General features: G+C 36.4%; 1 protein-coding gene across 1 annotated transcript in view; it reads right to left on the minus strand.

Annotated features, from left to right (window-relative positions):
- The window catches only part of LOC150048474 (uncharacterized), a 264,112-nt gene that overhangs the window by 168,977 nt on the left and 70,665 nt on the right, over positions 1 to 24,470 (minus strand). Inside the window, exons 10-11 of the mRNA XM_090355280.1 lie at positions 8,722 to 8,982; positions 7,291 to 7,465 (exon numbers count right to left, since the gene is read on the minus strand). Of these exons, the coding sequence (XP_090211406.1) occupies positions 7,291 to 7,465; positions 8,722 to 8,982 (436 nt within the window). The remainder of the gene's footprint in view (positions 1 to 7,290; positions 7,466 to 8,721; positions 8,983 to 24,470) is intronic.

Consider the following 24,470-nt stretch of genomic DNA (forward strand, 5'->3'; position numbering starts at 1 on the left):
GCAGAGTTATTATCAAATAATGCTAGACACTATCAACATTTATACACAAAAACAAAGTCCAAAAAATCAACTTTAACTTCATATCTTATTCATAAACTCGCTTCAAATGCATCAGCAATCTAAATGCAAATGAAAACTTTCAGAATAAAGCATAGAAGTATTGTGAAATAAGTTCTTATTAAGTTAGACAGTCTAATAATTACACTTTTAAATAGTCTACAGAAATGAGTATTATATTTACAAACAAAGCCATGTATAGTAATATTAATAGTCACTCTATTTATAATTACCCCAAGTGGGAGCCATCCTGATATCCTTTAATATATGACTAGATAAAACTCCAGATGGGATGGAAGGAAACATTATTCAAAGAGGGAAATCCTTGTGCTCTGCTTTAAAGAATTGAAGAAAATCAGAGCCACCAACAACTCCACATCAGTGTTCTCAACTCCAAGTCACCAGAAAGATTTTTATCACCATTTTGATGTTCAGGTCCCTGACCTCAGACAGTTTAATTCCTTTCATTTAGAGAAAAGATTAAGCACCAGTACTAGTTAAAATCTTCCCTGAAGAAAACTGTTAGCACATACACAATGTTAATAGCAATGCATTATTAAGTTTCTTGAACTCTAGACATAGGCAAGCTTATACTAAACCTGAGTAGACTTGGTACATAATGCATATATTGGTATATATTCTCATTGTAGTTGGTTTGGGTGATGACAAACACTTTCTATTCTGGCTAAATTGCAGTCATCGGTTTTTATTCTGGAAGGCCCCATCTCCTAAAGTGATTGCCATATACAGTATTCAGCAACTAGTGCAGTGCAGATACCCCTAGATTTACGATAAGGATAAAATTAGTCATAGTTAAACATATTCCAAGTTGAAAATGTATCTAATCGATGTAATTTCACCTCTGCACTTGGTAAGACCGAACATTGAAGAATGTGTTTTTCACCCTTAATGCTGAATTCTTCACATGGTCTCTAGCCACTTCCCAGCATCATGAGAGATAATAATACTGCATAATACTAGCTTGGGAAAAGATTAAAATTCATAATCCAGAATAGGATTTCTATTGAATGTACATGACTTCTGTGCTATCCATGAAAAATCATCATTTAAACCATCATAAGACCAGACTTACCTATAAGCTAGAATGGCTCTTTGTTTCCTCTTCTAGTAGATACTATTTATTATTATTGGTGAGGGAACTTTCGTTTAAAAAAATTAAATAAAGAAGGCAGAAAGGAAGGAAGAATGGAAGGAAGGAAGGAAGGAAGTAGAAACCTTTGTTTCATCCAATATCTATATTTATTTATAAAAACTTCCTTCCAAAGTATAATCCATGTGTTTCCACCATGACACGACTAGATTAAGGAAGAAATCTCATCCCTGACAACATCTCCCACATTGCTCCTCTACTTGACAACTGAATCTCTGCTGTCAAGTCAATTGCATCGGCTTTCCTCTTCCTCATATTTGAATTGTCTGGGAAAGCTTACTGGCTCCCTGTGGCAACAGTGCTGGGGCCTCTGCCCATAGCATCCTGGACTTTGGGCTTTACACAAATCTAGAGGAATAAGCTGAGGCTCAGTGAGACCATGGAGGTCAGATGCAAGAGGTTATTCCAGTTTACAATCAGACAGCGTTTAGTAGTGTGGTTTGGTCATTGAAGCTGCATGATCAGATTCTCTTGAATTGAATTCTGCTTCATAAAATACACATGGAGATTGGCTAGGCACTGGTGGTTCACTGCTATAATCCTAACTCCTCAGAAGACTGAGATCTGAGAATGACAGCTTGAAGCAAGCCAGGGCAGGAAAGTCCATCCATGAGACTCTTACCTCCAATTAACTACCAAAAAATCAGAAGTGGAACTATGGCTCAAGTGGTAGAGCACAAGCCTTGAACCATAAAAAGCTTGGCAAACATTGTGCCCAAGCCCTGAATTTAAGCCCCAAGACTGGGAAGAAAGGGAAGGAAGAGGAGGAGAGGGGAGGAGGAAGAGGAGAGAGGATGAGGAGGAAGAGGAGGAGGAGGAGAGGGAGGAAGGAAGGAAGATAAATAGATCTTTTCAGACTTCTGCAATGTAAGCATATGCAAAATCAAATTATGAAGCATATAAAGTAAAATAAATTAAAAGATGATAATAACCACAGAAGTTCATCATAGGTCTTTTCTTCTTCAGGTTTTTTGTAAATATTTTTGCGTTTTAGTATCTGCTTATTTGGCAAGACTGATCTTCACTTCAAACATTAACTATGGCATTAAATTGATTAAATTTACAATTCTCCTGGGAGTATGTATGTATGTGAAAGAGAGAAACACACAGACAGACAGACAGAAAGACAGATTGCATGTGCATGCTACAAGTGTGTTCTTTGAAATGCATATTAAAGTTACTTTTTCATGACTTGGGGATAGTACTAGATTTGACAGATTACATATGGCGCCTATCAAAGGAAGACAGCTTGTGGAAGACCATAAACACATTTTTAGAAAGAATCTTTGCAACTACGAACACACCACGTGGTCAACCCTTCCCTAAGGTTTGCTTCTTTAATTGTAAATAGCCAGAAAGTCATCAAGCCGGAGTTTAATAAACTTTTAATTTGAAATGAATTACCACATGTTGTGTGTGTTTACCCATTATTAAATCTCTTAGCAACGTATCTGTGGCAGAAACAGCATACTGTACCCCAGCCCTGATATATTAGAAAACAAACCCAAGGGGGATATTAACTGCTAATAACATACTTAGGAGCTTCCAGGAAAAAATAAGCAAATACAAGCAGTAGTAGATGCATGTATTCAAAGGGCTTTTGATGTGTGTTCTGTATAAATCTGTTCCAAATAGTGGCATAATTTGTGCCTCTCCGGTCTTTGACTGTTAGGTTTCAATCAGTCTCTGAGCTCAAGAGCAAAGTATATAAGATGTTTCTTCTCACACAGAACATTCTCATACTAAACATGTAGGGACTTATGTTTCCTGAGGTGCCGGTGCCACTTGTTCTCCCTTGAGGGGAACTGGGGGCACCCCTCAAAGTCAAGTTCATAGCACAAGGCAATAAATGCAGGGAATATAGATAGCCACATGATACTAAGGAGAAGATTTAAAGAAAAAAATCTGGTAAAAATGATTTAAGAATATTTTCTTTTAATCTTTCACTCGCTGTCCTAAAACTAGGTTAAAATGTTAAAAACACTGAAATATTGGAAGTTCCCTTTCTCAAAAGTTAAAAAGTCTAAAATAAGATGTTTAGTTTCATGCTTAATCTAACCCTGGGGAAAAATAAATGACCAAAACAAATTTGCTTCACATACACTAGGTATCCTTGGCACAGGTCAAAACTTTCTTAATAAGGACTCAAAAACACAACAAATCAGAGAAAGGCTGGATAAGTGGGACTGCATTAAATTGCAGAGCTTCTATATGACAAAGGACATAGCTAGCAAATTAACTAGAAAGCCTACAGAGTGGGAGAAGATATTCACTAACCATACAATGGACAAAGGCCTCATATCTAAAATATATCAAGAGCTCAAAAAATGGAATCACTCCAAAACTATCTCCAAAGAAACAACCATCCCATTAAAAGATGGGCCAAAAACTTAAAGAGAGTCTTCTCTGAAGAAGAAACAAAAATGGCCTATAGACACATGAAAAAATGCTCAACATCTCTGGTCATAAAAGAAATGCAAATCAAAACAATTCTAAGATTCCACCTCACTCCAGTTAGAATGGCCAGGATCAAAAAACTAATAACAGATGCTGGAGGAGATGTGGCCAGGAAGGATCCCTACAACACTGCTGGTGGGAGTGCAAACTCGTTCAACCAGTATGAAAAGCACTATGGCAGTTCCTCAAAAGACTAAACAATTCTACTACTTGGCATTTACGCACTCCTTTAGAAACAAGGACATACTAAATCTACTAGCACAACGATGTGCACTGCAGCATTATTTACCATAGCAAAGATATGGAACCAACCCAGATGCCCCTCAGTTGATGAGTGGATCAACAAGATGTGGTATTTATACACAATGGAAGTCTATGCTATTGTCAGAAAGAATCACATCACCCCATTTGTAAAAAACAGAAAAAATCATATTAAGTGAAGTAAGCCAGACTCAAAGGAACATAGGCTCAATGGTTTCCCTCATTTGTCATAATCAGTAGAAATCTTGGGCTCTCCTAGCAGAGATTTACAATAGAGCAAGACCTAGATACATAAGGCCATATAGTATGACGCTAAGTGAAAGGACCTCTAGGATATAGAAACAAAAGCCATATAATGAGTGACTGTTGTTCTTAATGTACTATGTAATCTCTCATCTCTTTTGCTGTCCCTTGGTTATCTCATATTGTTACAGTATTTTACCTTGTTATCTGATATATTGTATATATGCTTATTTGGTTATTTGAAATAGGATAGGGAAGGGAGGAAAACAAGATGAGGGGTGGGGGTGGGGGGAGGGAAATGGGGACCATGATATGAGAAAGGGTATCAATGTTTGTGAAGTAATGCACCTTCTATCTGGTGGATATAATGTAACCCTTTATTAATTACAATAAAAAGATATAAAAAAGGAATTTGCTTCACAAATGCATATACTTTACAGTATCTCTTCTAGCAGGTTTACAGCTGAGTTTTGAACTTGATATTTAAACACCATTCAGAGACATCCTTTCTACTCTTTGAATCGAATGAAGGCAGAAGCATTCCATTTATATTTATTGATTAATTTGTCTTAGGAAGGTGACCATCAACCATCAGAGAAAAGTATTAGAGACTTGTTCTTCCTCTTCTGCATCTCAGATGGCCATTTTCTATGGATACAATTGAATTTCTGAATTTGGGTGACCTATGAATCCATGGCTTTTGTTTCTTACAGTTCTAAGGCTGAGAAGTCTGAGTTCCAAGAGCCACATTCAGTTGGGGCCTTATTGCTAGGGACTTTCCATAAGATACCTAGCTAGATAGCATAAGGCATCACAGAGTGGAAGGGTTTTTAAGTGTCACACAAACTAGCTTTTATGTGAGGCAAGCTCATTTGTTTAATAATCTATTGGTACAGTCAAAAGAGCAGTGCCTTCAAGACATACCAATTTTTAAAGGTCCTACACTTCAACAGTGGTACATTAGGGAGCAAGTTTCCAACATATGATTTTGGGGATGGACTCAAACCATAATACCCAGGTTACAGACCAGAGATGCTAATATGAAAGGGGTTTTGCACATAACAAGTGCATCCCAGCTATTCCTACTAAAAAGGCCTAACTGGATTCAGCAAAGACTCAGTTGAGATCATTCTCCTGTGGACCTTTGAGAGGGAATCAACACAGGGCCTGTAGACATCCTCACTAGAACTTCCCAGTGAATAAATTTGGAACCAGATTAACCACAATGATAGTTGATCTCTGAAGAGTAGCTCCTTTGATGACACTCTCTTCTCTTTATCAGCTGCCAATGCCTTGGGTTTGTTGAATGTCATCTACCCCTCACTATCGCCTTATCCACACTGACAAGTTCATTTTTATCCATTTTAAATACCTGTGCTTAAATTAAAATAACATAGTCCTTTAGCATATAAAGTCACCACATAACATGGTAGAAGTTAGGTTACAGAAGATGACCAAATTAAGATCTGTCACTTCCTATTTTCTGCAGCTGCAAATAAGTCAAAGGCAAGTGCTAAGTCATGTATGACTTGATAGAAATCAAGTCACTGTATAACTGGGGGAGGTGTGACACTTAACTTTAATATATACTTCATTTCTCATGCGTTTTCACAAGACCTCATTTAACACCAATGGTACATAATGTGATATTTATAGATTCTGTGTATAAAATCTCAACACAGGCACATCCACATGATACTACACAACAATACTTGGCTTCCCTAGGAAGTGTTCCTTTGGAAATCATTGGTGGATGATCTTCCCTCCTACCCCGGGACACTGGGAATTCAGCCTGTAACTCACTGAGGCTATATCAGGTATAAACTCCAAGAGGGATGGAAAACTCCAATGACAACTTAAGATATATTATTACCCCTCTATGAAGCTCTGGAAGCCAGTAGTCACACTAGAAATGAAATGGCGTGGCTTGTGGGTCTGGCCAGGCGGGCATTCAGCATCCTGCTCGTGAATCATTGTTATTGCCTGGATCTGAGCCCTCAGCCTGGAACTATCTTTATTCTCATACCTTCCAGCCCCTCAGTGATTCCAGCCGGGATATCTACACTTCAGCTGCATATTCTTCCTACCCAATCCCCACTAAGCTCTTCTGAGTTCCATACTCATGTTCTTGATGCTCTCCTGAACATTGTTTGGAAACAAATGTCCTAAAACTCTATCATTAAAATAGCCACAGAAAGACAAGCTGACGGGTTGGCTCAAATGCTGGCGCACCAGCCAAGAAAGCGAATGTGAGTTCCCAAGCAAACGTGAGGTCTTGAGTTCAAATTCGAATACTGCCTCCTCAAAAAGAAATTTTCAAATATAGTTTTATTTAATATAAAACAACTTGAAATATTAGCCACAGAATTTGAAAGTCATAAATGAGCCATTTATTTTTATCCATTCTATTTCATCTTGAGTACTTCATAAATTTATAATTTCTGAGCTTTATCACTGCCCCGAGCCCCCTCCCATTCTAGGTTTGACACAGCATGTGATAGCTGTATTATTTCCAGATATTCTTCTCCTCGCATAAAACTCTCCTAAAAATACTAGTGATATCTATCCAACGTTGAGATTGGAACATGTCTACCCTCTTCCTTCAGTGGCTGCCCACTTAATGCCAATTTCTGATCAGACAGACACACAAAAGAAGAGGAAGAAAATTTTTTTAATAATACCAGAATTTTATGTAAAAGTAATAGTATATCATAAATGGGAGAATATACTTTTTTCAAAAATTTAATACCCAAGAAACCCAAATTATAAATTAATTACTAGCGATTCACTTCAGAAAGAAAAAGGGAGTCAAAGTGAAGACAGGCTATCATCAAACTATCAAAAAGAACAGACATTGATTGGATGGGATCATAAACTAGTTTTCTATTAAGAGTACAAACCCACTTAAAGTTTGCAATGAGTTAAAACTGCAGACTGAGAATAGAACCAACAAAGCAAAAGCAAGTGGGGACACATAGTGTGCAGTTAAAGCTTTTCAAATACACTTGTCACAACTAGGAAGAGAACAGAAGTCTGGAATGAACCTAGACATTTTAAAGAAATCAACGAACCCTGAGAAGAGGGAGATCCGGCTTCCTTACCCACGGCTGCACAACTGCTGCTTTCCATTTCTTTCTCTGTGTGCCCAACCATATCAGCCACAGCAAATTTTGCTCCCTCTGCTTCTGGTGCACCACACACTGGAAATTCAGAGGGAAATGGAGGATGACTACAGGGATTTTGTTGATCATCCACAGGTAAAGGAAGTTTGATTACCTATTAAGAGACAAAGCTGTCACTGAAACTGTTGACAATATTGCAAATAATGCTGCATACATACATAGTGAAATTTCCTCTAGAACAAGGAGAAAACTTGATAAATCTAAAAGGTCAATCAATAACAAAGTGCTTCAGACTTTGGTTTGGTTATATTGCAAGGAATAATTTTTATGTATTAATCAATTTAAATAATCCAAGTATTATAATGTGCTATATAAGCTTATGAGGTTTTGTTTATACATATATACACAGATAAGCATATATAAATAAAATATGTATATTATATGTGACTCCATGATACCACATGTATATATGTATAGATGATAATATGTGTAGATATGATATGTGTGTATCTCTGTATATATGTATACACACATAAAATATCATATGCTTTATATATCTTATATGCATTTATGTATGATATATAGATATGTGTGTAGATAGATAGACAGATAGTCAGTACTGGGTCTTGAATTCAGGGTCTCAAACTTGATCAACTTACTCTACCACTTGAGCCTCTAGTGGGGTTTTTTGCTGATTTGGATTATGGCACCACAAGGACTTTCCTGCCTAAGCTATCTTTGAATTATGATCCTAGAGGTTTCAGCCAAGTCTCTCCAGGACTCTCTAGGTCTCAGTTGAGTAGCTAGGATTACAGGTTATGAGCCATCAGTGCCTGGCTAATTTGCAATTTTTTAAATTTCCTTTTATTTAAAAAGTTCGCCTAACAAACTTTGTAGGCTAAAATATAATTGTAATTATCAAGTACCTCTCTAGTATTTATGCTTATATGGAATAATATTTTAAGTTTTTATTTCAGAGAAATGAGAGATTGTTGACTCTTGTGGTAAATAAATGGGCGATCATTTTGCAGTCTTTAAACTAATTTTGGTGCTGAAAATTTTAGTATAAAAGTAGTTCCAAAGATTATCCATGCATAAACTGCCCACAAAAGGAGGAACTGACAATAAACGTTTCTTGGGAATGAGCTACAAGCTACCTCGCTTGCATAATTGCCCTTCTTTTTTGCTTGTTAATTAGAGACAAAGATCTCTCACATTTGTCTGACTTGGCTGTCTTCAAACCTCCTTCCTTAGATCTCACACTCCTGAGTAGCTACAGTCACAGACATGAGCCATGTTGTAATTACTTTTAATGTTGTATAAAGTTTTATTTACAAAACAATTTTTAATTGCATGAGATGCAACTAATGGCTAGAAAGAAACAGCTTTAGGAGAAATCATAACACCAACCTGAAAATAGAGATTACATAGCCAGTGATCCAAATCTTGGCAAATCAAATCTTCAATTTTCCTGAAGCTGTCGAGTCTGTAATTGTAAGGTCCTCGGAGCAGAGGACACTTGAATTTTCCCTCCACTACATGCAAGTTATTATCACAGAAAGGGAAGATTGCCCAGCCCACAACCTGGCTGAGGCAAGCATGTGGCCCATGAAGGAGAAGTTCAAACAAAAAAGTCATGCCAAGTTTCACATCTTTCCTTCCAGGGAGGACCTAGAAAATACACAAGGCAGAGGGAGATTGAGATGCTTATGACTTTAGAGACACTGAAAGCTCTCAAGTGATATCCATCCAGCATGAAGAACATCCAGTCCTCCCTCAGACCACATAAGACCCTTGAAATCATTTGATATGGAACAAACACAAAGGCTTCTCATTGGCTACTCTCAACCATGTTCCTGTAGTGATCATTCTATGAATCATGTATAAATATCACTTGGACCTGGCAAGGAAAAGGTTCCTTTTTCCCCTGCTACATTTAAATAATACACTGCTTTATAATTCTGTTATCTGGCCTTTGAAAATATATCATAGAGCAGATTTACACAAACAACTTTCCCAGTTCCCGGTAATCTAACCACCAAAAAGTAGGACCTAAATAACAAGGCCCATGTTAAACTGGATGATGATTTTACACTGTACAAGCTTATAATAGGTCCACTAACATAACATTCTGTATTATCATTCCTGTTTTCTTGAGCTGGTACTGTTGTTTTGGGGGTTTGCATGTAACTGATAAAATTTCCTGATCTGGATAATCTTCTAATTATATATGAACGATATTTAAAAGTGGTGCCATTGGAAAGTCATTGGAATTACATGGAGAGGAGAAACCAGGCAGAAATTAGTGGTTGCATAGGAAGAAGAAGACTTGAGCAAGTATACCTGCTTTCTCACTCTATGACGTCCTCTTGGCGAAAAAGACCTTCCTGTTTAACTTCCCAGCCTAGTGCCCGGTGAGTTTACTAAAGTTCTATTCTTTTTAAATTCCTATGTCTCTGATATTTTGTTACAGCATCCAGAAGCAGACTAAGACACTTACATTGCTATTTCTGCCTTCCATCTGTCATTATTCCCTACATTAATCATTTATCTTTGTATCCCCAAATGAACTGTCCAGATGCATTGCAAAGAATAAGTACTTTTTAGAGAAAACCACCCCTAATGATATATCTAGCTATTATTTCAAGATCCCATTTAGTAGAGTCTCATTTACTTTAGTGACCATTCTGTTTATTTCCGTTGACAGGATAATCCCTGTCACAACATGAACAATTTGTTGGAGTTAAACAAATTGCAATCCATATACAGATGGATGGATGATAAAGTTGTCCAGCCCATCGCTCAAGATCTCAGATGGAGAGATGAAGTCTATCTCTAGACCTTCAAAAAAGGAGATCCAGAAGGAAAAATAGATGAATAGTCTTTAAAAAAAATAGAGCCAAAAGTCTCTTAAAATTTTGTATAATTTTAAATGGAGAAAAATAGATATTTGTCACAAACTGTTGGCTTAATATATTATTCTGCTGTATAGATCTATGTATATGGTTTATATAAATATCTGAAGACCACATTCAGAAACAAAATGAATCAGAGGCATCTGTTGAAGAATGCTACAACCCTGTGGCAGCTGCTATTAAACCATTAACAGGATCAGGTTTCATTTAAACCAGATTTAGCATTTTCAACAACAGCCCATGGGAAAGCTAAAAACATTAGGCACAAATTACTGACAAGAGAGATCCTTAATCAAGCCATACTTTTCATTTGGCTAGCTGGCTATGAGTGGCACTTATAATAAGAGAATAAAAGCCAAATAAGGAGAAATCGGAGGGGAAATAGAGTGGCTTCAGCAAAAAAAAAAAAAAAAAAAAAAAGAAGAAAAAAGAAAAGTGGAGCTGTGGCTCAAGTGGTAGAGTGGTAGAGCACTAGTCTTTAGCACAAAAGCTCAGGGCAAGTGCCCAGGCCCTAAGTTCAAGATCAAGGACTCTTACACCCAAAGTAAATGAAATTTCGATTTTCTATTAGTTTACAATTTTAAAATAATATTGAAGATGATTTTAGAATGCGCTTGTTACTATAGAAAATTCCTGGCTTGATCATTGGTTTGTTTCACATTTATCAGAGGATTCATATATTAATGATTATCTTGTGATTTACAAATTTGTATTGTGTTGGAATTTGCTGGTAATGAAACTCTATCATGTTCTATTTTGCTCTCTTATAAAAGAAATTGTTCAATACAATGTACTCAACAATCAATCACTACCCTAACTCTGTTTTCTAAATTAATCTGTTTATAATTTAATGTGTTTTAATGTGACAATAAATTCTGAATAAATATGGATAAAAAATAAAAATAGAAAATAGAATTTTTAAGCACCCCCTTCACAAGTGCAATTTTCAGAGTTCAAACCTCAGCATTGTCAACCATTTAAATAAAATTGGAATGATTCTATTAACAATAAGTCCATCTGTCTTTAGCAATGAAATTAAAGAGAAAACTAGAACCTTTTTTCCTACTCACTTGCTGGTAGTTCTACTACTAATTCTGTCCTGATCTTGGGTAAGCTACATCTCTTTTGAATTTAAGATTCCACACACTAGACTTTCTTTATCAATACAATACAGATAGGACAAAGGCTGTGGCTCAGTGGTGGAGAATTTGCTTAATGTGTGCAAAGCCCTGGTTTCATCCTCAGTACCACATAACCAAAAACCGAACCACAGATATAAATGTCTTCCTTTTAGAATTCATTATTCACACAATGGCCAACTTGGACAGGAAATACCAAAGTATTCATAATGTTTGACATGTACATTTTTATTTAGTTTAAATCTTTATCTTAATTACCTCTAGGATGACTATTTTCATTAAAAGAATATATTCAAGGTCAAAAATGTTTATTCTTTCTCCTACCTTCGTTTCTTCCCCCCTCCCTCACTCCCTCCTTCCTTTCTCCTCTTTCTGTCTTTCTTTTTCCCTCCCTCCCCCACCCTCTCTCTCTTTCCCCTTTTTTTTGTTTCAGTCCTAGGGCTTGTACTCAAGGCATGGGCATTTTCTCTCAACATTTTTTGCTCAAGCCTAGCATTCTATCACTTGAGCTATAGCTCCTCTTCCAAATTTCTGGTGACTAACTGGAGATGAGAATATCATGGTCTTTCCTGACAAGGCTCCAATCCTCAGATCTCAGCCTTCTGAGTACTTAGATTTCAGGCTTAAGCCACTGATTCTCAGCGTGTGTGTGTGTGTGTGTGTGTGTGTGCATTGTCTTTCCTCAGAGGATATGGTGTCATTAGCTCTGTTCACCAAATAGCTTCATTTCTTCATCTTCCAAACTTATATATATCTCTTGTTCCTTTGTGGTTGGCAGGCCTATTTGACTAGTATTATTATTATTACTATGCCCAATAATGCCCCATGCATCCAACACTTCTTAGCCAGAGCATGGATTATTGCCTCTAAATCCTCCAGAGTTGTCTTTCTTCTTTTTGGCCATGATGGCAAGCAACACTCCAGATGGTGATTCTTCAACTAGCCTTGATTGAGATGGGATTGCATGCAGCAAAGCTTCCCTCTGTTCTCCAGTGGACATGTAGCATGGGTGAAAACCAAGTTTTCTTTGTGATAAGCCATGGAGATACTGGATGTTGCTGTTACTACAGGATAACAATGCTTATATTGATTGATTTTCTGGCCTTTCTAGAAAGTCCAATCTTAGTCATCTTACATATAGGATTACTGAAACAGTGTAGCCAATAGATATAAGGTGAAGAACATAGTGACTTGTGGTTGTAGTTATTGTTGCTGTCTATTTGTTTTTGTCAACATTAGGATGAGTTGGTAAGAGAGGGATTTGTTCTTATATTATCTGTACTACAGCAGACAAGCAAGCACTAGAAAATCTTTACATTATTTCTAGACTGGCTACAATGGTTGTCATTAGACATTGCTTGATTTAAGTTCTTCTAATGAATTTAATTTGTTTCTCCTGAATTTATATGCAGTATATAAGACACTTTGATCCCAATTTTCTAAACTGTCCTGTTTCATTACTGCTCTCATTTAAAAAGGGAGCTACTTATCTTAGAGTTTAAAAGTATGGACTTTGGCATGAGGCAAACATAAGTATGAGTTCCAATTTGCCACTGAATAAGTTTCATACCAACTATTTCTGGCTCTAGCTTTCATGTGTATAAAGTGCTGGGGGGGAAAGTGGTAACAAACAGAATGGGAGATAAACTCCACAGTGTCTTCCAGGCCTAACATTCTGTGGGGAATAAAGGCAGTCAAGGAAGTAAATCAATATACTTAATTTGCATTGGAATTAGCAAAATGTTCACTTGGAAACAGACAACTCAGAAGAGATGAATCGGAACTGATATGGTTTTACAGAGTAATCTAGTCTATTCAGTGAGAGTTTTATAGTACAATTATTTTCTTTCCAATTCTCCCAGCCAAGACAAATAAATAGGTAAACTATCTCTGGTCCCCAGTCTATCTGCTGTGCTGTACAAGAAAATAATTATTTGGGAAAATTTATCTTAGCCTAAGGATCAAGGACAAATATTCATAGCAACTCTGTCATAGCTTTCAAATAGGAGAGGAGCTTGTCCCTATCTTAATCCTAAATGTTACAACATCCACAGTTGATGTTTATTCACTAAATTCCAGAAACTTGTATAAATACTCCTTATTTTAGTCATGATAATAAACCAATAAGGAGATTCTCTTATGGATTCAGTATTTTACAATATTTTATAAATTCGGAGTAGAACTGGAATTTAATTCTAAGCTATTTACTTCGGCTTTGCAGCAATTAAGGCTGTGCTCCCTGAAGGTACCATACAGCTACTCAGGAGGCTAATACCTAAAGATCATAGTTTGAAGCAAGCCTGGGCAGAAAAGTCCCTGTGAGACTTTTTTTTTCAGAAGCAATGTGCTTTTATTTTTTTCCATATATTTTTATTGTAATTAATAGAACGGTTCCATTATATTCACCAGATAGAAGGTGCATTACTTCACAAACATTGATACCCTTTCTCAAGTGGAGTGGAGTTGTGAGTCATGTGATAGAGAGCTAGCCTTGAGCAAAAAAAAAGAAAAAGCTCCGGCACAGCACACGGGCTCTAAATTCAAATCCTAGGACCAGCGCGAACACATGTACACGTGCACGCATGCATGCATGCATGTGTCTGCATACGCACTTGTGCACACACACACACACACACACACACACACACACACACACACACACGAGTCTACCTTGTATTTATAGTGGAAACCTCAAGGTTATTCTGCTTTATTCTACTGACTGCCCTTCATGATTTATACAAAGTAAGGAGACTAGAAGACTCCTCTTCTGCATGATTCTCTTCACTTCACTTCTTCAGCCTGTACTTTCCTAAATTATTCACTCTGGATTTAGACATCCAAAGCAAATAAAGAGAAAAAAAGTACTATTTTGGCAAGAAAAAAAGTACTATTTTTGGTCTAATAAAACAAAAGATCCCAAGAGAGCAACTCTTTCTAAAAGGCTTAAATTTACCATGTAGTTTTTTTTTAATTAGTGCCCAAAACCATCTAGTTTTTTTCCTATATTTTTATTGTAATTAATAGAAGGGTTACATGATATTTTCCAGATAGAAGGTGTATTAATTCACATACATCGATACTGTTTCACAACCATCTAGTTTTTAAATTAATAGAGTTTAATTCTATGAACCCTCAATCTAACATCCCTACAGCTAATTTTTCATGTGCTTTCCCCACAACTAATTTAATCCCTGAAAAGGGCCAAGAGTCCTAATCTGATATCCTCTGACCTTTAACTAGTCATCTCCAAAATTTAGTTTGTTCAAGAATTACTCATGGTTGCCTATTGAAATACAGATTTCCATCAGAATCTACTTATATTTAAATCAGTAAGTCTAGAGTGGAGCTTGAGTCTGAATTTTAAGTAGCACACTGAGGTAATAGCATATGAGGTGACCATACTCTGAATACTTACAGTCTTTACTTTCCTCAAAAGAGAATCACCACCTGACATGACTGCAATGATAAGCAAGACAGGTTTGTATACCTTTGATCATTGGTCTAATTGGCTTTCACTGATTAGAACAACTATATTTCTTCTAAAATCTGACTGAGTCATGCTTGAATAATTACTAGCTACACCATCTGACCTTTCCATGATTTTCCATCAAACATCACTAAAATGAAGAGGAAATATCTTGTGTATCATCTCATTATGTTGCAATTTCATCATCTGACCTCAACCTCAATATGCCATAACTCATCTTTTCACATGCTATTCAAACATTCACCTAAGAACATTGCACTCTAGAGAGCTGAAAAAATCTAATTGAATATTTTAATTTAGAAGATTCAGTTCTGGGATTCTCACACCCATCCTGCTCTCCTTTTTTCTTTTCTTTTCCTTTTTTTGTCTTTTCTTTACTCTGAAAACAAAAAGTTGACTTTTCTTTTCTCTTTTCTCCTTGTTAGTCAAAAGATCGATCTTTCCCTTCATTGTCCCTGAGAGTTGAACACATTGGGGAAAAATTGGGCACAGCCCATTACTTTTACAAACCCCAGTGAGTGTCTCAATACACAAAAAGATGGCATGCCTGAACATCTGCAGCCTGATTAGATCAAAGACCAACAAATTAACCACAAATGGCTTTGCAAGGAGCATGCAAATATATCACTTGGAAAGGAGAAAACTTTTGGCAATGATTGCTAATCAACATCTTCCGTTTGGGAAGTCCACATTTCAATGAGGAGATTGAGGCAATGACATTAATGCCAGGGCATCATTTTAGAGTTCACAGAGCTCTTCAGTGTACATTTTCATATTTGATCTGTACATCTTTCCTGTTATACTGTTGACCTGAGTCCATTTGACAGATAACTGATAAAGAGGTAGGAAAATAGTGACTTTCTCATTTTCCCAGTGGTTGCATTGTCTATTTGACTTTATTAGACATCATTTTCAAGCTTGCTTGTTCTCTTGGTTCACTGATTCATTCATGCATTCTCACTTCATGCCCACTTTTGTATTTTAGTACCCTTTTTGACACTAAGGATGATAAATCAGTTTCCTACTGTCACTGAACTAGTAGAAAAAGGGATAGCAATAAATAAGAAGGACCTCATCAATAATAATAAATGCTTAACTTCTCACAATTGGTTCTGAGGTCATGAACACAAACAGAAATGAGCTAGATAATCAGCGAAAGGGGGCTGCCTTGTTTAGAAATTTCTATGAAGTGGCCATGGAAGAAGTCGCAATGATTTCTCAAGCCCTACAGCACAAGTGGGCTTGGAGTCTTCACAGAAGGAAAATGAGGCTGGAATGAAATACTCAAACAGGAAACTGGGAAGAACACAAATTAGAAAGGATGATTCGGGCCAGATACATAGTTTCAAAGACCCAAGGAAGGAATCTGGATTGCATTCTATATGCAATGAACATCCTTTAATGCAATGTAAAAGATTAATCAGAGGTTCCATATGATTTGATTGGCAGATTATACTTGCCCTTCATTGGTCCTTGAGTACAGGAATGTTGCACATAAATCCACTTCCTGCCACCCTACACATCAAAAGCCTCATCAAGTGTTCAAAGGGGTATCAGTGGGTAGGAAGAAATGCGCCTACTACCTGGTGAATATAACTGTTACCCCACTGTACATTACCTGACAATAAAAAAAAATTAAAAAAGAGTCTCGTCAGTTCAAACTCATTGACTATAGCCTAGTATATCCATTAGTCATATGGCAAGGGTAGAAAGGATAGCCAAGCCTGTCCTTTGCAATAAACAGTCTGTGTGACCTTGAAGAAATTCTTTGCCCAACATAGTCCTTCATGACTTTACCCTGTGTTCATAGGAGAACTAAGGCTTTAAAAAATAATTGTAAAGCATTTGGTATGGATGTTGAAATATTAAAACATATTCCCTCGAATGTGAGTGAGTTCAAATATAGAAGCAAGTTCCTCCTCTTCAGAGAATTCAAAATGATTTGATTGTTGAATTGCGTGCCAATTGAACAAGAACTATTTTGTAACTAGGGCATTACTAACTTCAAATGCACTAGCTGTGAAGAGAAGTGGAGAATGTACAAAGGGCAAAGACGGATCTGTGACATTTTGAAAATATTCCCAATGAAATAAAGAATGTGAATCTCTATGAAGCCTCAAAAAAAATTAAAAAGATAATTGAGGACAGGCTTGAAAGGTAGCTAAGCAGTGCAGTAACAGCTTAGAGCTTGGACTGTGGCCCCATTCATTCATATCTAGGTTTAAATGTCAGTTTCACACTTTGGGGCAAGTTCCCATCTCAGTTTTTTTCCCATCTACAATATGGGCTTAACAAAAGACTTGGTTGAGTACAGTTAGCATTGGCGATGTACATTATTTCGTGCAAGGCACTAGGCTGTCACTCTGTGGGCACTCAATTTTGATTACAGTGCACAATGATTTGGATATGGAATATATCTTCCAAAGGCCTACATAGGAAAATCTGGATGTCTAGCACTTAATTGTGTTGGCAGGCTATGAAATCTCTAAGAGATGAAGCCTATTGGGTGGTACTCAGGTAGTTGGGGTCCTCTCTCTCTCTCTCTCTCTCTCTCTCTCTCTCTCTCTCTCTCTCTCTCTCTCTCTCTCATATCTACCTTCTTCCCTCACCTCCTCTAATTTTGTTCCACCATATCCTCCTGTTGTATTGTGTGATTTCCTCTGTCTACAAAGCAATGAAGAACAAGAAATCACAAGCCATGGTCTAGAAACCCTGAGCCAAAATAAATCACTCCTCTTCATAATTTGATGATCTCAGGCATTTGGTATTCATTTTCAAGACCAGAAATCTGACTATCATCATCCAGTGAACATGACTTTCTGCATTTGAAACTCCTCATGCCACCCAGTAGAAAGTGTGTGAAAGTACAATAGCATTAAATTGGCATAAACTGGGTATTCTAAGAAGAGAGAGCAAGACTAACTAGGACTTCTTGAAGGAATGTTTTGAAGGACTGGAAAAATCTAACCTACAGAAGAAAGTATAAAATATTCATCTGAAAGATGACATTGCAATGATAGAACCCATTAGAGATACCAGTTTAATATCTACTTGTAACCCGCTAAGCCATGAATTAGGTATTAGATTCCCATTTTGCAGAAAAGAAAGACTGGCACCAGGGAAAGACTTGACATTGTCAACTGTAACAGAACCAGGATTCCTACAAGTCCCATTCTAAAGTTATGCTCTCCAATTGATAATCTTTGGGCTCAAGTGTTGTGACTTTTAGGGGTGATAATGAGAGAAAAATGGGACAGGGCACCTTTCAGTTGATTGGAAAAATTTGTGTACGGTAGCAGGAAATTAGTAAGTGAATGGCAATGATTCCTTCAGGGTGAGCCATTTACTTCTGCAGAAACAGTTACAAGATCCCCTTTCCTGCAAAAGTAGTCCGTACAGGCATTGAAATGTGGGCCTTCCCAACTCATATCATGGGAAATTTGCTAAAGTCATACACTATAATGCAATCCAGGACTATCTATTATTAATGGTAATACCAATAATCAATAAAAGCAATCATACTCAAGTTCTGCATGTCCTAAGACCACTCTTTCCTATGAGTTATTAAAATCATTTCAACTCTTAGATATTAAATGTCACACAGAAAATAACCTCCTGCAAAATGTTGGCTTCATCATGTTTTAAGAATTAATATTATAGGTCATTTTAATCAGTTTCTGATATATGCAGTTTTCAGAAAGCACTTCAGGGAAGAAGATGGTAGCTATGACAAATAATGACAAGAACATGAACTATATTCTTCATATACGCATTGGAATCAGAGCATTATTGAACCTACTTTACCATCTTAAGTATTTGGGAACCTTTAAATAAAAAATAAATTTGCCTATTTCACTGAAATGGAGTGTTCTTTTTTTCTTCATGCGTGAAACTTCATATTTGTTAATTTCATGGCTATATTTTAAAATGAGAGCCAGTACTGGCTTCGATGACTGCATGATGAGTGTCTTAAAATTTCACAAAAAGGCACTAAATTTTTTACAGTATTTGTGTTTCATTCTCAGTGTAATAAAAGTATGCCACTCTTTTAATCATGAATAATAGATTCTCCATTTGATTTACATGCATGGATTAAATGTCCTGTTTGAAAAGTTACTCTTTTATTCATATTGGATTTCCTTCCCATGAAACAAAAATGGTGCCCATCTACTACTACAGTGATAATACCTTGCTGCATGACAATATAAATATGAACTGACTTATATCTTTTAAAATTCTATACTAGCTATGAAACTCTAATACCACAGTGAGTTTCAGTGATGTTTTCTATGGATTATCTGAAGAGTTTCATCTATGGACCCCATCACAGGCCAAAAACCTCCTACATATACATGACAGTGAGAAGAGGGCAGCCAACTTCCCCACTGACATTAAGTAAGTTTATGTCAATGATACCAGAAGTCCAAGTTTATTCCCAAAAGGTTGAAGTCTTTGTTGTTTCTTTTCTGTGGGGAAATAAAAGAGACAATTTATTGTTCTCAATTCCTTATGAGCCCTTGGTTCTAAAGGTGGGGAGGCTTTTCAGTCCGTAAACTACAACTCCAAAATCAAGGCATTGCTCATAATATTTCTTCTGAGGTCTCTGTGACTTACAAGTGGCTCGCTAAGTCATTGCACAGCCTTTCCTATGCTATGGTTATTGTCCTTCTCACTTCTGGCTCACTTAAAAAAATAAAATAAAACTACTAGTCACCACTCTAATGACTTACTTTAGCTCAGTTCATTTTAAAGTCACTGGCTCCATGATGGACTCTGAATTACTGGGGCTCACATTTCAACCTAGGCATTATGGCATTCCACAACAGAATCCATAACAATCTTTTGTTTATATACTTCTGTTTCCCATACCTACCTTTCTTACAGACACTAGAATAACTTAGGAAATGCTATGTACTTGAAACCCAAATCTCCGTTGGTTATTCAAAGCTAAATATAGAAATAAGCTGATTTAAAACTATTATGTTCAAAACATGCAAAGTTCAATTAATGAGAAGCTACAGAAACCATTTTCTCTAGAATTCAATGTAGCCTTTTGCACATAGTGGCTCAAAAAATTCTTCATCTATTGTTGCTATTTGTCAAAACTACTTCACAATGCAGTGGCTGGAGATAACCATGTTTAGTATACTTCCCAATTAAGAACTCAGTCACATCTCTATAGAGTTCCACCTGTTCTATATATTACTGACAGCGGCCACTTGACATTGCTCTTCAGCTATTGGCTGAAGAGACCCAAGCTACCTTCACTTATGTGCTCCATTTGTTGGCAAAGGTAATGAAAGACCTGACTCGTTTTGGACCTTTCTTTCTTCTGTAGTGACAGAGCCTTGCTTTCTGGTGTCTTCAACTGGGCAACTGGATTCTTTTTCATATAATGACTCAGGACTCAAAGAGTAAGATTTCCAAGTACAGACAAAAAAGAGTAGAAGTTGAAAATTCCTTACAGCATGAATTCACATCCCACACTGAGACAGCATAATTCCCATCTAATTCCATTGCTGAGTTACTCACAGATTCTCCTCAGATTTGAGAGAAGAAAACACAGATGTCACCCTTCAGTGGGAACAATAACAAAGACTATATAGCTTAATCTACCCTAACAGCATACTGGTAACTAATAAATGAATAAAATATAAAAGTTACATTATGTAGTACAATTAAAACTACTCTATGTATATTACAATTACCTCCAATTAGCCCAACAACTTACCTCTGAACCAATACCACATGCAAAAATTTTTCAATAACTCAAGCTAGCTAATGTCAATTCAAGAATGCTGCTTCCATCCTACCTTTCATAGCTCTTGACTCTTCTATTATATAAATTTTTAACTTATTAATGGCTCTTTACTCATTAAACCTACTCCTTATTTACTACTGTGGTGAAATGAAAGTTTTATACCCCACAAATTTATACATTGACACCTTAACCCCATACACACAATGGTATTTAGAAGTGAGGTCTCTGGGAAATAACTTCAGTTTGAATGAAATGATAAGATAGAACTGTCATGATGGGTCAGTGCCCTTTAAAGAGAATGACAAAGAGTTCTCACTTTCTCTGTTTCAGTCTTTCATTATGCTAGATTTTGAGTTCCTTTGGACATTTGCATTTTATCACTGTCATAATGGTGGTACAGAAGATCAGGGGGGAAAAGTACTGATGACCATTATGTAGTTGAAATGATGAAAACCTGGGAGATTGTGTTCTGCTCTCAGACTCATCAGAAACTGAATTCCATCATGATGTACAGCATCAGGCCTGTCCCTATATTTCCGTGTCTTATCTCCACTTGTTATTCTTTATATTTAAATATGCAACAAGAAACTCTACAACTGCATTTCCCAGAAGATTCTTTTTAAAAAATTGAAATGTATTTTATTCCCTTTGACCAAGGAAAAAGCCTCATCTGATCAGAAAAAAAGTAAGAAAAAAGGAAAAGAGAAAAATTTGAAGATTGTCACCTACGTTCTCTTAGAGGTAACTGTTTCTGTAGCCTCTTCCTTTATGGGCTGTAGTTCAGAATACCACCCATACAATAGCATCAGCCTATTTCTTCCTTAAGAGATCTTAAAGATTGTCACCAGGTAGCCATGTAGCTAATTTTTAAGCAAAATCTTTTTTATTTGTTGTGTGTAGGGGGGAAGTGGCAGCCTTTAAACGGTTTCACACACTGACATGTGATCTACAAAACCAGATGTGCTTATCAAATTAAATGGGGTTAAGTACCATCAAAATCAAGTCGTATTTTTCCTTTGGCCGACACAGACATTCAACCTAAGAACTGGTTTCATTTTCTTTGTGGTATAGGGTAATGTAAAAGAAATGAAATATGTAACCCAAATCGAAGGAAACCATGGTCTTAATGGAATCATTAGAGAAATTGTTCCAGAATGCTACATCCTTCCAGAAATAATAACCCTGTAATGTCAGCAAATTCAGAGTCAGCACGGGTTACCTGCTCTATATAGACGGCCCTGGTCATATCCATTCGATCTGCCTGAGGCTTAGCCAAACTTGAGTACATGACCTTTAAGAATTTTTAAAAATTCATTAATCAATGTTCCTTGCCTGAATTTTGCTGGTTTTGCTTCTTTAACCTACGAGTTTTATCCTTATTTTAAGTTGGCCAATGAAAAGGCTGTACCCAATGAAAATAAGAATTGCAAGCATAACAGTTCTAGCTAATAATTAACAGAAGGTTCTTTCAGCTAGGGTACCTTTGCCAAAGTTCAATCATGATAGTTTTAAATGTCACCCCAAAAGAATGATAATGCAAGATAAGATGATAAGAAACTAAGGGTCACTACTCTTCATTCATATCTGACTTGACATTTCTCAGGATGACTAACACGTTTTTGACTTTCAATCTTCTAAAAAGTCTTGATAATACTGCATCTGTTCATTCATATTAGTGTATTAGAAACCAAACCAAACTGAAGAAAATGTAAAATTCTTCACCAAACTTTCAAAGAATCAGCACAATTTTCCCATACTGCTCTCCAAATGTTTTTTTCTGCTAGCGACAGTTTCTGTAATGCTTCATCTTGCTAATTTAAAACAAGATGCATTGTTACATGTAAAAACTAAATGGTTTAATGACTTAAGGCTATTCATATATTGTGGTTTCTGAATGCTGTCCCTGTCATACAGCTGCCCAGGTCTCAACTTGGAATTTTTATTGAGCTAATTAATCGAGGAAACAATCATTTAATTACATAAACAGGATCATTCTGAATTTCTATTGAATGAATTAGTTGGAGACAATCATTCAATTATACAAATATGATCATTTGATCCTCCTTTTGCTGTTTAAATGTTCCAAAGTACCTAGTACTTTACTAAAATTGAACAAGATAGAAAGCCTCTTGTTTAATATTCCCTTGAAATGAACAGAAAAAGCAGATTGCTCAAAATTTCCTTATAAATTTTATAAAACATTTCAAATAAGAATACTTCAAGGAAAGAATCCAAAAATGTCATTTGTTTTTGCATTCTTATGTGTACCTGAAAGATATTCTTTGTTAGTCCTTTTAGCAGTGTTCTAGTGATGGTGTATCTGTTAAGAAGTGAACTGTATCTCCCAAAAGGAAATATATTGAAATTCTAACCTCTTTCATCTCAGAATGTGACCCTACTTGAAAACAGGATCTTCTAAGACTTAACCAAAGTAAGATGAGGTAAGTACAGCAGGCCTTGTAAAGACATTTTTCCTTATAAAGGAGGAAAATTTTGACACAAAGAGAGATGTGCACTAGGGTTGATGATGTGAAGACATCCAAGGAGAATGTGCCATGACTCTGATGATTAGACAGCTGCTTAGACAGACGAAGGAGGTTCCCAGGGCTGCCAGCACCTGCAGAAAGGCATAAAACCCCAGAGCCTACAGAGTAGAAATAGCTGTTTACATATCAACCCCAGGCTGTGAGATAACAAAATCCTGTCATTTTAGCCCACTGAGTTGGGAAACTGATGGAATATTCCTGGTCAAAACTGGTTCTACTCATTTGCAACATCTCTCATTCAATGGGAGCTGAAGAAACTAATGTTTCCATACCTTTTCCCCTCATAATTTTGTGTCAGTCTTATGGTGCCTAAGATCTTAACACAATGTGTCTACATGGATTGATCTTAGTTTGTTCTGTTCAGAGTTTCTATTTCTTGTCTCTGTGCATTCGGACCCTTCAGTGAGAATTAACGGCTGTTATCTCTTCATGTAAAATTTCTTCTCCTACTCCTCGTTCTCTTCCTTTCTACAAATTGCAGCGGCAAATCACCTCATGTTTTCCCTCTTTGTTTCTCTTAGTGCTGCCATCCAGGAAATTAGATCTGGCTTCCACATCACTATCTCTTTGTTCAGTTTGTAATCTTCTATATATCTCTTGATTTAAATTTTAACCTCTGCTTTTTCTGCTCTAGGAACTCTACTGTAGATTATCAAAAGAAATGCAATTGTAGAACAGTTTAACAATGTTGTTCATCTATACCTACAAGATAGATATGGATATTTTTTATCTCTAAAGGCTGTCAGTTCTGTGTCAATTGGACACATTTTGACAACACTAACTTTATTCAGAACACTCAATATTCTGTATAATAGGTCCCAAACCTCATCTCCAAAATGGTTATTAAAATCAAAAGTTTAGAATCAACAAAATTGATAATCTTCCTCCCAAAAAAGCCATGACCCCACTTTACCACCTCACTCTGGTTTATAATTTCCTCTTTATTTCCAGCATCCAAATATCTGGCAGAATGGTAACTCTTATCATTCTGGAACCAAAAGCCCAAAGGCACATTCTTTTGCAAGTTTCCTTCCAAAGACCTGAACTTACTGGCTGTCAACAAAGACTACCCAACAAGAACATAATAGTTACATTTGAAATGTTTATAGAATAAATATCTCAAGGCTTCAGATGTCTCCAAGAAGGAATTATTCCAAATCTTTCAAAAGACATAATCAAAACTAATAAGTATAGGTTTAGAGTCCTTAGATGAATTTGACTTAACGTGATTCTTATAATAACTGAATCAAGGTACTCCCTATAACACCCTGTTATATGAGGAGCCTAAGACAGATTTGTCTGTTATCTCAT

Source organism: Megascapheus bottae, chromosome 22, assembly GCF_031878675.1.
Source record: "Megascapheus bottae isolate mThoBot1 chromosome 22, mThoBot2.hap1, whole genome shotgun sequence".
Classification (NCBI taxonomy): Eukaryota; Metazoa; Chordata; class Mammalia; order Rodentia; family Geomyidae; genus Megascapheus; species Megascapheus bottae.